Source organism: Elephantulus edwardii, unplaced genomic scaffold, assembly GCF_000299155.1.
Source record: "Elephantulus edwardii isolate Elephantulus edwardi_28Jun2011 unplaced genomic scaffold, EleEdw1.0 scaffold00059, whole genome shotgun sequence".
Lineage (NCBI taxonomy): Eukaryota > Metazoa > Chordata > Mammalia > Macroscelidea > Macroscelididae > Elephantulus > Elephantulus edwardii.
The window spans coordinates 15,701,119-15,716,066 of record NW_006399809.1 but is presented as its reverse complement, the minus strand read 5'-3'; the positions used below and the strand labels follow the sequence as shown (position 1 = coordinate 15,716,066).

The window sequence follows — 14,948 nt, the reverse complement described above, 5'->3', positions numbered from 1 at the left end:
TAATGTATACTGCATTGAAACAGATTACGGAGAAAACTGTTTAAAAGGGATATGTGATTAGGTATTTTTGTCATGACAGGAGTTCAGAGTGAAGACCGCATAGTGGAGTGGACCTGGGGGAGGATTTGTAAAACAATGAAAGAATTTTTCTTTTATTTTTCCAAGAGGGTAGTGTACTTGGGGGGGGGAGGGTTGGGAGGGGAGAAAAGGGCAACAGTGAATGAATGGAAATTCAGAGTCTCTGTATATTCTCATTGAAATTAATAATAAATTTTAAAAAATGTATAACTGTGTAACACATTTGCCAGTTCAGCATTTTTCGGGTGCACAATCTAGTGTTACCAGTTACATTCGCCACATTGGATGAACAGGCTTCTTAGGAAGCATCTGGAAGCCAAGTGATGCAGGGCTCCTTCTTCTGATCCAGGATGGCCTTTCCTCCCTTGAGAGGTCATTTATGTTACATGCACATCAGTGATACCCTAGATGTCGCAGCTGTTCTCTTGTGAAGAATGGGAAGTGTGGCAGCACCTGCGTACCTGTGTGAGGCAGAGAAGGAACTGCTTCTGGAGATGCCACCCAGCCCCACCTTGAACCCAGTGTGGGCACTAAAAATAACACAGCAGATGTTGCTGTTGGCACTCGGTCATGGGACTCAGAGGACAGATAGGCATGCGGGCCAGGAGCCAGAAAGGGCGGAGGTGCAGGCAGAAAGGCGAGGGCCAGCGGAGGATGGGGAGCTGGGAAGAAAGAATGAGGACAGTGTTTGAGAAGGAAAGTGGCAAATGATAAAAATAAAAAGAGAAGAGTGGCAGGAAGGGCTGGGGGAATTAATGGGATTTGCTGGCAGACATAAGCAAATTGTTTGAAGGACATTCTTTTTTCATTGTTTTTCATTGGTTTCCTTATAATAATCATTAATATACTTTGTCTTTATACAATCATTCATATCCATTGTATTTTATGTAATTAATTACTATTGATTTATGCCTGTTATCCTCCCTTCTCTTTTAATTCCTCATGGAATCTTTCTTATTCCTGAAGGACATTCTTAATGTGTGTTTTAACTGGCTTCAGAGAGGAAAAATAAAGTCATTGTTTGCTGAGTAAAGAATGCTTGCATATGGCTGAAACGGAGTCATCCCATGAGGACGACTGTAAACAAAAGAGGGACTCTGTGTGGAGGGAGCCAGGGTACCGCCCACAGGCTGCCAGCCAAGGGCACCCTGTACCAAGCACGGCTTTGTTTTCGTTTCATCTCAGGTAGGACAAATGCAGGCCTTGTATTGGTTTGGTGATCCCAGCTTGGCTCTGGGAACCAGCTTGGGAAGGTCTGATATCCACTGGGCCGTACGTTGAACCTCCTGGGGTAGACATCCAGGGACTCCAAACATCATAATCTTTTCTTTGATTTTGAAAGGCATGCCTGTGACTTGCTTTTTAAAAGTGATAGGAGTGTCATTGATTTTTAAAAGGGACTAAGTTGGCAAAGCTAGCTTTATCTAGTTTCCCTGGATATCCACAATATTCAAAACTGTGGCACTCATTACATTCTCAGTTCTTTCTCTATAGTCATAGCCTTTCGCAGGCTCATGACCTTTATGTCCACAAGGCCATCCATTTGTTGAGCCCTTCACACTTATTTGCACTTGTTATTGTTATTGTTATGTACCATCAACTAGTGACCTTATAAACTCTAGCTCTGAACCCTGCCCTGTCTCTGACACACCTGCCCCCATTGCCACAGGCACTATTTCAATCCGTGTCATCCATGGTCTTCCTAGAAACATGCCCCAAGTATGTGAGATGGAGTTTCACAATCCTAGCTTCCAAGAAACAACTTGGTTTCACTCTCTTGAGGGCAGATCTGTTTGTTCTCTTGGCAGTTCATGGTATGTTCAATACTCTTCTCCAGAACAACAACTCGAAGGCATCAATTCTTTTTCTGTCATCCTTAGTCATTGTCCAGCTCTCTGATGCATAGCAAGTAACTACAAAGACCATGGCCTGGATCAGGCTTACCTTAGTCTCTCTGGAGAGGTCCTTAATAAAATTCATCTTTTGATTTCCTAATTGCTGTTTTGAAGAGCATTGATTGTGGATCTGAGCAAGATTAAATTGTTAGCAGCATCAATCTCTTCTCCATCTATTATAATGCTGCCAATTGACCCTGTGGTGAGAATCTTTGTTTTCTTGATTGAGATACAATCCATATTGAAGAGTACAGTCCTTGACCTTCTGCAGCAAACACTTTAAATACTCTTCAGTTTTGGCAAGCAAGGCTGTTGATGAGTCTTCCTCCAATGCTGATACCACATTCTTCTTCATAGAGTCAAACCTCCTGAATGATTTGTTTCTCATAATAAATGAAAAGGTATGGAAAAAGGACAAACCCCTGACATACTCCTTTCTTGATTTTGAGGCATGCAGTGTTTCCTTGCTCTGTTCGGCTGACTGCTTCCTGGTCCAAGTGTAAATTTTGCAGCAGCATAGTCAAGTATTCTAAATTACTATTATTCTCAATATTAGTCACAAATTGTGGTGATGTACACAGTCAAATGCCTTTGCATAGTCGATAAAACACAAATAGACATTCTTCTGGTACTCTCTGCTTTTAGCCAAGATCCATCTAACATTCCCAGTGATGTCCCTGGTGTTATAGCCTCTTCTAAAATCAGCTTATGTTTCTGGTGGTTCTCTGTTGATGTACTGTTCCAGTTGTTTTTGGATAATCTTCAGCAGGATTTTGCTTGCATGTGATATTAGTGATATTGTTCTATAATTTCTATACTCTGTTGCATCACCGTTTTTGGGAAATAAGAATACATAAGGATCTCTTCCAGTCAGTGGGCCAGATAGCTGTCCTCCAGATTTCTTGGCACAACCTAATGAGCATGTTCAGGGCTTCATCTGTTTGTTAAAATGTGTCAGTTGATATTCCATCAGTTCCTGAGGCCTTATGTTTTGCCATTTCCTTGAGAGCAGCTTGAATTTCCTTCTTCATCATCATTGCTTCTTGATTATATGCTGTTTCATTAAATTGTTCCATGTCAGCCAATACTTTTGGTACAATGACTGTGTATACTCTTTCCATCTTCTTTTGATGCTTCCTGGATCATTCAATATGCATTATTAAGTACTCTTTAGTACATTGAGGTGAGGTAGATTTTATCACCTCCATTTTACAAATGAGGAAGCTGGACCTGAGAGATTATATTTCCCAGTGTCAAAGTTAGTGGCTGAACCAAGATTCAAACTCGGAATTTTTCAATTTATTTCTATTTTTTGCACTATCCTAAGCAATCACTTGTTATGCATCAGAGAGTTGGACAATGACTAAGGAAGACAGAAGGAGAATTGATGTCTTTGAGCTGTGGTGTTGGAGAAAAGTATTGAATGTACCATGGACTGCCAAGAAAACAAACAGATTCATCCTGGAAAGGGTTAAACCAGGCCACTCCTTGGAGACAAGGATTCTGGGGCTTCGTCTGACATACTTTGGACATGTTGTAAGGAGAGACAGGTCTTTAGAGAGAGACATCATGCTGAGCAGAGTAGAGGGACAGCGCAGGAGGGGAAGACCCTCTAGGAGGTGGATTGATTCAGTGACTGGGGTAATCGGGATGGGTGTGTCAGAGGCGGTGCGATTGGCACAGGATAGAGCAGGGTTTAGGGCTGTTGTACATAGGGTCGCTATGAGTCATAAACGACTCGATGGCACATAACAACAAGCATTTTATTGTAGGTCTGGGAGAGAAGTGAGAATCCTCTCAAAAGCTGCCTCCTTCAAACTCAGATTTTGATGAATTAAAAATACTGGTCAATGTCAGATCTCCCACTATAGAATTAAGTGCCAATTTGTTTGTATTTGCATACTAATCTATAGTGAACAGTTTTACATCTTACAAATCAGAGATTCTGTATCTAGATCTGACTGGTATCTCTCTCCTCCCCCCACACCCAAACTTCCAAGCACTTTCCTACAGAATCAATCCTCTTTGTAAATTTATAGTCCATGCCAGAGATGGAGTACCCAGTAAGCAAATTAAGCACAAACTGCCTTTACTTACTGGATAATCCATCCCTGACAGACTCTATAATAAAAACAAAAAGCAAAACTCTTGAAAATCTCTTGACCAGACCATTGACAAAAACAACTTCTGAACCAGATTCACATGTAGAGAACATTTATCAGTACAAAGAACATTGCCCCCCGAATCATTGAAGAGTAGATTGCCAGCATAATGCCTCATCCCTCTGAATGCTGGAGTGTATGTTTTTCACAAAAGAAGCTATTTTTCTGTAGTGATCTGTCAATTTGATATACTGATACATACGGCTTGCATGTTGCTATGTAGTGGAAAGTTATGCAACTGGTATTTCACATAACCAGCAAGGTCACTTATGATGGGCAGATTTCAGTGGAGCTTATAGATTGAGTCAACAGAGGATGAAGAAAGACCTTGTGGGTGAGACATACTTCTGAATATTAACCTATACAAGCTTTAATGTAACTCAATACAGCCATTAGAACTAGAAGTTCCATTATTACCAGCTAATCCTCAGGTATTCTCATAAGCTTCTTTACAGCAAAAGGATGCCATTCCCATGTGTTCCTCCCTTCTGGACCAGTCCCTCAGCCCTTTCTTGACTTTAATGACTTCGACACCTGTAAAGGTCATAAAATGATTGTTTTGCAGGATGCTCCCCATTATTACATAGAGGTGCTGCATCTTTGGTAGAAACTTTGTGGAGGGGATGTTGTGTTCTTCCCATGAGAACAATGTCAGGTACCAAAATGTTGATGTTCTAATCATGCATTCTTCTGTTTCATTTTCAGGTGGAATTTAGGCAAAACATATAATATTGTTTTGGGGTCAGGACAAGTCGTGCTGGGCATGGATATGGGTCTCAGAGAGATGTGTGTTGGAGAGAAACGAACAGTGATTATTCCGCCCCATCTGGGCTATGGGGAGGCTGGTGTTGGTGAGTAAGGAGCAGTATAAAAAGCTTCTGTTCTTGTTCATCCTCTGAATGCTGTGGTTTGGGGGCACCATGGGTGTTTTTTTTCCCTTTTTCTTATTTATGTATTGACATAAAATTTATTTCATACTGTTCTATATATGGTTCTCTAATTTATACATCTTGGATCATCAGTGTAAGATATACTATATTATTCTAAAGGGGCTCTGGTGGCCTAGTGGTAAAAAGCTGTGCATGCAATCCCAAAGACATACAGTTCAAATTCACCAGCTGTTCCGTGGGACAGGGATCGATATAGTCTCCTCCCATGTAGTTTACTGCCTTTGAAAATTGCTGCAGGGTCAGCTTTGAATCGGTTCCAACTCAATGGCACACAACAACATCATCTTGTTCTTAAAGTTCTCTCATTGCAGTTCTGTACTGGTGGCTTTCAAACTTTTTTCAAAACATTTCTCTTCTCTATATAAATTTGGAAGCAGGAGTGGCATCCACTTCCTAAATAACATGCCTCCGGAAACTCTATAAACTTTGATACATGTCGATAGTTGTAGAGGGGCTTCAGGCCTTTTGTTCATAGGGTCACTATGAGTCATGCTAAACTTAAAGACCATCAGCAACAACAGCATATATATTATAGGTAAATATACCCTTTATATATGTATATATTTACTATATTTTTTAATCAAGTCTTTGAACTGGTTCTTCCTGGTTCATTCATGGCTGTTGAAGAGAAGCCAGAACAGGGCCAAATGCAGGTTTTTAAGAATGATAAACAGAATGGAGACAATTACAAGTCGGTCTAGAACTTAATCTCCTCCTTAGAAAACAGGGGCAGCGTGCACACTGCGTTGCCACCAAATCTCTTGACAGAGCAGAAACAACAGTGCTTGGCAAGAAGATGGCAGCTAAGCACACAGCTTTGGGTTTGTGTCTTTCTCCCCAATTCCGGCGGTGATCCACCTCCCACACTGTGCTCCTGAAAGGGCGCACCACCTCTCCCCACTCTTCCATTCTAGAGCTTTGACTCATCATTTCCCGCATTCTAGGTATTGCTCTGGTGAACTCATTACACACTTGGGTATGTTCTGATCTCGCTGCATTAGCCATGTCTGAACTGATCAGAAGGCCTGGTACATACATATTTAGTTATATACGTGAAATGAAACAAATGTGTCATTAAATGGCACCTGTCCTTTTCATGTGTAGTGCACCGTCATCTATTCTGTTCTGTTCTATTCTATTCTATTCTATTCCTTAATTACCCCAGAATTCATTTCATGACTTAATAATGGATCACTGCCAACACTTTGGAAAAGCTATTTGCAAATGCTAACATTTCTCATTTTCCTAAGAAACACCTGCCATTCACAGGCAAGTCAAGGTGGATGGGAGGGTGTGGATAGTGGGCACCCACCTTGCCTTAGGTGCTAACACTTCCTCCTTCTCCCTCACCCCATGACCTGGCAGATGGGGAGGTGCCCGGCAGTGCTGTGCTGGTGTTTGACATTGAGCTGCTGGAGCTGGTGGCAGGCCTGCCTGAGGGCTACATGTTCATATGGAATGATGAGGTGTCCCCCAACCTCTTTGAAGAAATTGACAAGGATGGCAACGGAGAGGTCGTCCTCGAAGAGGTAATTTGCCCTTTGAAGGAAAATGAAATTGAAAGAACCGGCAGGTCTCCCCATTGTTGTGCCGTGGAGCCTGTTCTGAATATGAAACCTTGTGACAGTGACAACAGTGTACTCTTGCATCACGTACTTTTACATAAACTCTCTAAACTGAGGCTCACGATTTGTTTTTCTGAGAAACTGATTCACCGAGGGTGTAGGGATTAATTCAGGGCATGTCCATCTGGACTAAGTTCCCTGTTCCTGGTGCCTTGTGGGTGCTGATTGTTCTTCCATGTACAGTCTTGGTCTGGCCTCACAACCATAGGGTTACCCCTGTTTTTCAGAAGAAGAAACTGCAGACAAGGTAATGACTTGCCTGAGGTCACAGAGCTGCCACAGGTTTGAGGCTGGATGCACCCGCTGTGTGGATCAGTGCTGTTTCTCCTGTCTCATCTGCCCCATCATGGCACTGGACAGTGGGGTCATTTCTCTGGATACAGTCTGTGTGTCTGCCCCTTCCACATTTGCTCATCCATGGACGTCAATCAGCCTTCCTCCTTTTTCTCTTCTGTGTCATTGTTTCCCTCCATCTACTGGTTTGTCCATATTAGCAAACTTGCTTTTATTTTCCCTTTTCTTGATGCCTCTTTCTAGTTCTTTCATTTCTTCACTCCTTTTACATCAAAAACCTCCACATAATTGTCTGCCTTCTTGGCCCCCAGTGACTCTCCTCCCAAAGTCTGCTTGTCCCTCTTTCTAGTAAATTAATAAACTTCATATTTAGAATAGTTTTAAATTTACAGAAAAGTTAATCAAAAAGTACAGCATTCCCAGTATATCCCTTCTTCCCCTCCTGCCAAGCTCTCTGGGTGGTGGAAATGATTTTCACTCAAGTACTAGTCTAAAGATTGGCAGTTTGAACCCACCCACTAGGACTGTGGGAGAAAGGCTTGGCAGTCTGCTTTCTCAGTAAGTACAGCCAAGGGAATCCTTTGGAGCAGTTCTGCTCGGCAGCAGACTGTGTCACCAACAGGTTAAGATAGTCCCCTTCCACGCTTACCTGAGGGTTCACTTTTTGTGTTGTATTGTTCTGTGGGTTTTGGCAAATTCAGGATGTCCATTATTCATCATTACAGTACCATACTTCATTCCCTCTTCACCAGCCCCATCCGTTTCGTTTTAATCTTACTTTTACCACACATGACCTGTGCTCAATCCAAAGGCTGTTCTCAGCCTCCTCTTTCTTCAACACAGCCCACTCCCTTGCCGGGTACTTTATCTATGGCTTCCAGAAGACCATGTTTTCTTGGTTTCCCTCCTGCCTTCTCCAGTCTCTTCTTCCTGCACTCTTCCTGTTGAATGCCCCAGGTGAAAGCTGAGCCTCCTCTGATCCATTCTCTTGTTGGTTTCATTTTGCCCATAACTTTACCATCTATATACATAACAAAAGAGAGCTCTAGTGGCCTAGTGGGTAAGGAGTTAACGCTGCCAACCCAAAGGTAGGTGGTTTGAATCCACCAACAGCTCCAAGAGAGAAATATGAGCAGTCTCTTCCTGTGTAGTTTATAGCCTCTGAAATCCTACTTGAAGGTCAGCTGTTGAGTCTGACCTAACTTGATGGCACATAATAACAGCATCCTTACAAAGCCCAATTTGTATCTCCAGTGTCATCTTCTCCTTCCAGTTCACATTCATATATACCACTGCCAATTTGACATCTAATTATCAAAGCCCCGATACTCCCCTCCCTTTTGACTGAGGGCTTTCTTCCGCCGAAGCCGCCTCCATCTCCATCTCAGCTGCAACTGCTCAGACCAGCTGCAACTGCTCAGGAATCTTCTTTCTTTCATAAACCGGAAAACCAGACTTGTTGCCCTTGAGTGAGTCCCAGCTCACAGCAACACCATGGATTGCAAAGTAGAACAGCCTTATGTCTTTTTCTTGGCTAAACTCTTTACAGGAGGAGCTTAACACGCCTTTATCCTGTAGCTATGCTGGCTGAGTTTGAATTGCCAGTGATTAGGCTTAGTAACCAAGAACAAACCATTTTAAATCCATGAGGACGTGATCCTGGTTCTCTCTTGAAAATGCATCCCAAGCACAACCAGTTCTTGCTTTCTGCGCCCTCACCATCCTGACTTTTCCACTCCACACCAGCCTGCACTTGGAGGACTGCACTACAGACCTTTCTCCTTCTACTCCCACCTCACATGGTAGGCAGAATCTGATCATGCTCCTGTTCTCAGTGTTAGATAGAAAAAAGAGTTGAAGGCGAGAAAGAGAAAGAAAAAAAAATTGATCCCAAGGAATGAACAGGCCTTCATTGCATGGTCTGAAAGGGTCGCCAAGTGACCACTAGCAAAAAAAGTCAGTCTGGCACAAGGGCAGTTAAGGGCAGTTTCTTTTTCTAAGGGTTCTAGGGAAGACTAAAAAAGATAGTATTTTTCTTGGAATTTAGGGCTGTTAATTGACTTAGATTAGGCTTTTGTGATCAGACACAGAACCTTATCAGGATCCATTGTCTGTGCTGATCTTTGGTCTGGTTTCTGGCCTAATGTTTGCTTTGGTCTCTGCTCTGGTTATCAGTTTGCTCAAAGAATGATCAGGTGTGAGGGCAACTGCTACTGTCATCGTTCTTCCTCCACTCAGAACCCTGAGTGGATCTGACTTTCTCAGATCCTTGTATCAGCCTGTCAAACTCCACAGCCTGTTTGGTATAACCCCCTCTTTGCCTACTCTCCCCCAGTCTCACTCCACCCAGCCTCACCCTTCCCATTCTGTCCTCTGGACACACCAGAGAATTTATGTCAACCTTGGGTCTTGACACTTGCTCCAATCTGTTCAGTATATAGTTCTCCCAGACTTACTTTGTTTCTCCACATCCTCAACCCTTTACACAAGGCTCCACTTTTCATTGAGATGTACCCTGGCCACCTGATTGCATGTCAGCCGCACTCTGAGGGCAAGATGCTTGTTCTGTTATCTGTCCCAAGAATCTAGGATAGGGCTTGACACATACTAGACATGCAGTAGGTTTTTATTATATTCCTAGACAAAACAGATCCATGAGTAAATGAGCCCAACCATGTCTTCTAAGGCCCGAGCAGTTAAGAGGGTCAGCCTTGGAGGGCACGTAATAGTCCCTTGGGAGAAAGGATAGTTCAGATGACCACTTTGAAGGAACTGTTTATATCCTTAGAGCTTTTGGCATTTGTAACCTGCATATGGAGCAAAGTGGCTCAGTGATGCAGTTAATGTGCTCAGTGGCTAGACAAAGGCTAGGTTAGGTTAGAGGTGCCTCATGAGAAAGGCTTACTTGTGAAAAAAGAACCAATGAAAATCCTAAGGAGCGCAGTTGTACTCTGATATGCATGGGGTCGCCACGAGTTGCACTTGACTCCACAGTGACCGGTGTGGTGCGGGATGGAGAGAGAGCCCAAGTGGTGCAGCTCCTGAGAAGATTTTCCTTCCCCTTTGGCGAGTTGAGTGTGAAGTCCCAGCCTTCTCAGGCCACTGTGTCTCACATCTGCCCTGTCCCCTGTGCAGTTCTCAGAGTACATCCACGCCCAGGTGGCCTCGGACAAGGGAAAGCTTGCGCCTGGCTTCGACGCTGAGATGATCGTGAAGAATATGTTCACCAACCAAGACCGCAACGGGGACGGAAAGGTCACGGCTGAGGAGTTTAAACTCAAGGACCAGGAGACCAAGCACGATGAACTCTGAACTCCACATGGGCCAGCTGGTGCCAGGGAGAGCATGACGTCGGGTCACCTGTTGTGGCGGGTGCCCAGGGAGGGCTGAGGGTTTCTCAGAAGGCGCATCATTAGCAAGCGGTAGATGAGGTCACGTTGTACCTGATGTATACATCAGGGGCAGGCTGACACACAGGGTGAAAATTTAGGGCAACTGCCAGTGACAGTAAACAAAATCAGCGTGGAGTGTGGGCCCGGCGGCACTGCCAGCCTCACAGTGCCTCACGAGCCTCCTGGGACATTTTGTTATTGAGAGAAAACCGTGTCACATGGCAACTATTACTATCTAGGATGGGACAGGAAAAAAAAGTGTTTGGGGTGTTTATGTAAAGAGGGTTGTTTGTATTTTTTTTTTTAACTTGTTAGTGTTTTGAAAGTGTTCTCCAGATGGTTAGGCCTGTCAAAAGGCCACTCTGGCAGGTTTCCCAGAAAGCTGCTTGAGCTGGGCCACGCGGCTCAGCCTCCCCCACCAGCAGATTCCACTTTTCCAGGTAATGACATCCCTGTCGCCCTTCCGTCTGGCAGTGTGGCTTTGAGTTTAAGAAGAGCCTCCCGGCCCAGAAGAGCAGAGTCCTGATCAAAAGAGGGCTGGGACCAAAACAGATAAATTGATTTGCATCTGCCACATAGACTGCTCACCTCTTTCCTAGTCGCCTGATCGTGCCCTGTGGAGCACACTCCTTGGGCCCCACATGGCCCAGTACATGAGGCTGCTGGCTGGGCTTACCGGGTAGCCCCGCAGGGAAGCTCCCAGGATCCACATGGTGACACTTTTTGCCATTCATCTGTGACCTGTATAAAGCTGGACCCCTCTCTCTGACACAGGAAAACAAGGCCAGTCCCTGCCTGCCTGTCCCACATTGCTCTCTTACACTCCCTGTTCCCCAAGTGGTGGTGGCACTTACCCTGAAATCATCCATGGTTTCTCCTTTTTGAAAACAGCATTATTTTACTAATTTAAAAGATTTTGTACTGATGTAGCCCTGAGATAGTTCATGCAAATGCTGTGCGCTCATTCAGTGAAATGAATGTTGGAACACTGATCTTTCTTATATAAAATATTGAATTCTGTCATCTGGTTGTGTGGTGCTTTCTTTTGAGCCCGAGAGGGCCCTCTGAGAAGGCATTCTGCAGTCAGAATCCTCTTGTTGAAAGCTTGGCAGAACCACATTACACTTGGAAGCAGCACGCTGGACAGCAGATGGGGGAGTCCATCAGTCAGGGTCCTGGAAGGAAACAAGGCATCTTGTGTGGGATTTCCTAGGAGCATCTTGTGAAAGGACTATAGATAGGGCTGTAGGCCAGGTTGGTACTGAGGTTGGTGCTGAGTGGCAGCAAGGTTGACCAGCCACAGCGGGAAGCTGTTACTACCTCTGGACCTCATGTTGTTGCTGTTGATTCAGAACCAATTCCTAACTGACCCTCTGGTGAGTTTTCAGAGGTGGTGAATCACGTGGGAGGAGGTTTCCCATCTTTCTCCTGTAGAACTGCTGTGGACTCAACCCACCAAGGAACGTTTTGAGGTTCGCACAGCTACCTGCAGACTGTGCCACCACAGTGCTCTTGATGGGATCTGGGGAGGGGGAACGAGCATTTACTAGAGCTGTGTGTGAGGCAAGCGAGGAAGGATGCAGCCAAACTCAGAACTGTGCCGGGCTCTGAAGGGAAGGCATGAAGGCGGATGTTCCACATCCTCCCTGTTCTCCCACCAGGAACCAGGCAGATGCCAGAGGGAGAGGAGCTCAGGTTTGGCTCTCAGGGGTCAGCCTCAGGCAAAACCTGGCAGAGAGTGAGTCCAAGGTAGTGGATGGAGCAGTGGGAGCAAATGAAGCATAACTAAACTGGTACATGTGAGGATGGGAAAATTCACTTATTTATACATATTGTGTGTGTGTACGTATACACACACATATATACATCTATAGGGAGTTCTGGTGGCTTAGTGGTAAGGTGTTGCACTGCAAGCCAAAGCATGCAGTTCGAATTTACCAGCTGTTTCAAGGGAGAAAGATGGGCAAGCTCCTCTCCGGCAGTTGACTGCTGAAGGACCAACTATGGGTCGGTTCCAACTCTATGAAACACAACAGCAACATCTACAACCTTTTCTATAATCAGTTGCTGTCAAGTCATTCCTGACTGATGACACGCTGAGTGATAGGACTGCTCTGTGGAATTTGCGGTGGCTGATATTATGGAAGGAAAGTTTCAGGCCTTCTCAGGCATGTCTTGTAGACTGAAACGTCCAACCTTGCTGTTAGCAGTGAGCACGTTAACTGTGTGCCACTCCAAGGTGTATGTGTGTGGGTGTGTGTGTGGGTGTGTGTACACACCCACTGCTGTCGAGTCAATTCCAACTCAGTGACCCTCCCACCCCGTTGAGTTGCAAAGACTCAATCTTTACAAAGTGAGATTTCCCATCTTTCCCTCACAGAGCAATGGGTGGTTCTGCACCATCCACCTTTCAGTTGCTGCTTTGTGTTTCTGTTTGTATGTGTATGACGACATAACGGTTAATTGCTAGGTTGCTAAGTGAAAGGCTGGCAGTTGAAATCCATCCAGCAGCTCTGAGGGAGAAAGAGCTGCTGAACTGCTCCTGTTGTTGTTGTTGTTTACCATCAGGTTGCAACTACCTTCCATGGGGATTTTTGTTGTTTTGTTGGTTTTTTTCTTAGTTTTTATTTTATATTGGTTTGCTGACAAAGTTTGTATACATTGTGTTTCACGATCTTTCATTCGCATTGTTTCATACAATCATTCCCATTCTTGATATTTTATCAAATCAACGCTGAACTATGCCCACCATTACCGTGTCTTTCTAGATCCTCCCTGAATCCTTCCCATTTCCTTTTCCCACCCTTCCTCAGACCTCCATCAAATTGGGCAACCCTATGATTCCCATCCCCCCCATCCTCACCCTTCTGCTCCTGTCCTCCCCTGCTTGGATACTCAAACACGTTTTACTATTTATCTATCTATCTATCTATAATAATGATCTTATACAGTATTTGTCCTTATAGGATTGGGTTAGTTAACTCAGCATAGTGATCTCCAGTCCTTCCCAAGTTATGTAATAATTTTTAAAATCATTGTACCTGTATGCTCCATAGTATTCCATTGTGTGAATGTGCCACAGTTTCTCAACCTATTAGATTGTGATTGGACAAATGGACTGTTTTCATTTCTTGGGATGGTAAATGATGCTGCTATGAACATTGATGTACAAATCTCCTTTTGTGTCTCAGCCCTAATTTTCTTGGGTTATATTCCAAGTAGTAGAATAGCTAAGTCATTAGGAATTTCTATTTTCAGCTTTTTGAGGAAATGTCAAACTGCCTTCCAGAATGGTTGTATCAATTTACAATATGAACAGTGCAGAAGAGTTTCCACTTTTCCACACCCTCTTCAACATTTATTGCTCTCTAGCAGGTTTTTAGATGCAGTAAATCACACGAGGGGAGATTGCCCATCCTTCTGTGGAGTATCTAGTGAATTTGAATGTGGTTATAGCACAGCTTCTTAACATAGGCCATTATAGCCTAGCAAATCCAGTGGGGCAGTTATGTCATATGGGGCTTGACGTACAACAATAGCATACAGGTATGCACACACACATAATTGTTTTATTAAAGCAAGTGCTTCAGGAGTGGAGGGTTGGGGCATCCAGTAAATAAAGAACAGACACAATCAACTTGGGTGAAGAGAAAGGTAATATACAATGAGAGGATTATGCGTATTTTACTACTAACAAAAGGGCAGATACAGAGAAGTATACAAGAGATAGTCAAGAAAGAAAAATAAACCAGGATGATGGGGGTTAGAGGGAAGCCAATGTCCTTGTTTACCCTCCACAGAAGAAACTACTTCAGGAGCCTCATGTGCATTTGGGAGGTAAAAGATACGCCCATCTCTTCCTGGCTGCTGCCAGCTTGTGTTTGATCCAGGCCAACCAGTTGGGCACCTCCCTGCCACCCACAACGATAGGAGCCCAGCTGAAGGGCTTGTGGGTGATGGGTAGAGACAAGTGTCTGTCTAATTTGGTGAGAGAAGGGATGAGGATGTGAGAGGAGAGGTGTAATTGGAGATATTTAAGCTCTCAAGGGAAATACTGAAAGCCTTTGGAGGTGGCATTTGCTCCAAGAACATGTGGGGACACAGTGGTTTCATCAGCCACAGACAGGATCACCTGGGTTTTGAATTGTGTCCCTTAAAAAGTTAAATTGAAAGGGAGCTCTGGTGGCCTAGTGGCAGGAAGCTGCACTGCAATCCCAGAGGTGCGCAGGTCAAATCCATCAGACGCTCTGCTGGAGAAGGAGGGACAATCTCCTCCTGTACCAGTCAGATCCGATTTGACAGTATACACAAAAGTAATTAAAAAAAAAAAATTTAAAAAAGTTAAATTGAGGCACTTTGGTGGCTTAGTGAATTGTGCCATCAACCCAAAGGCACATGGTTCAGATACGCCCATAGGGTAAACTATGACTTGGTTCTGACTTGTTGGTACATAGCAACAGCACTGTTTTGGCTGTTTGTTTTTAAAGTTGAATTCTTGATTGCTATGCCTTGTTTGGAAATAAGGTCTTTGAAGATGTAGTCAGTTTGACCC

The 14,948-nt window shown here is 44.1% G+C and overlaps 1 protein-coding gene across 3 annotated transcripts in view; it reads left to right on the top strand.

Moving 5' to 3' along the window:
- Positions 1 to 10,435, top strand: part of FKBP9 (FK506 binding protein 9, 63 kDa) — a 71,109-nt gene extending 60,674 nt beyond the window's left edge. The window contains exons 7-9 of one of the 3 annotated variants that reach the window (XM_006887609.1): positions 4,841 to 4,986; positions 6,451 to 6,614; positions 10,140 to 10,435. In XM_006887609.1, coding sequence (XP_006887671.1) covers positions 4,841 to 4,986; positions 6,451 to 6,614; positions 10,140 to 10,316 — 487 coding nt within the window. In that variant the 3' untranslated portion in view covers positions 10,317 to 10,435. The remainder of the gene's footprint in view (positions 1 to 4,840; positions 4,987 to 6,450; positions 6,615 to 10,139) is intronic. The other 2 variants (XM_006887607.1, XM_006887608.1) reach the window with 2 other exon arrangements.
- The last annotated feature ends 4,513 nt before the right edge of the window (positions 10,436 to 14,948 follow it).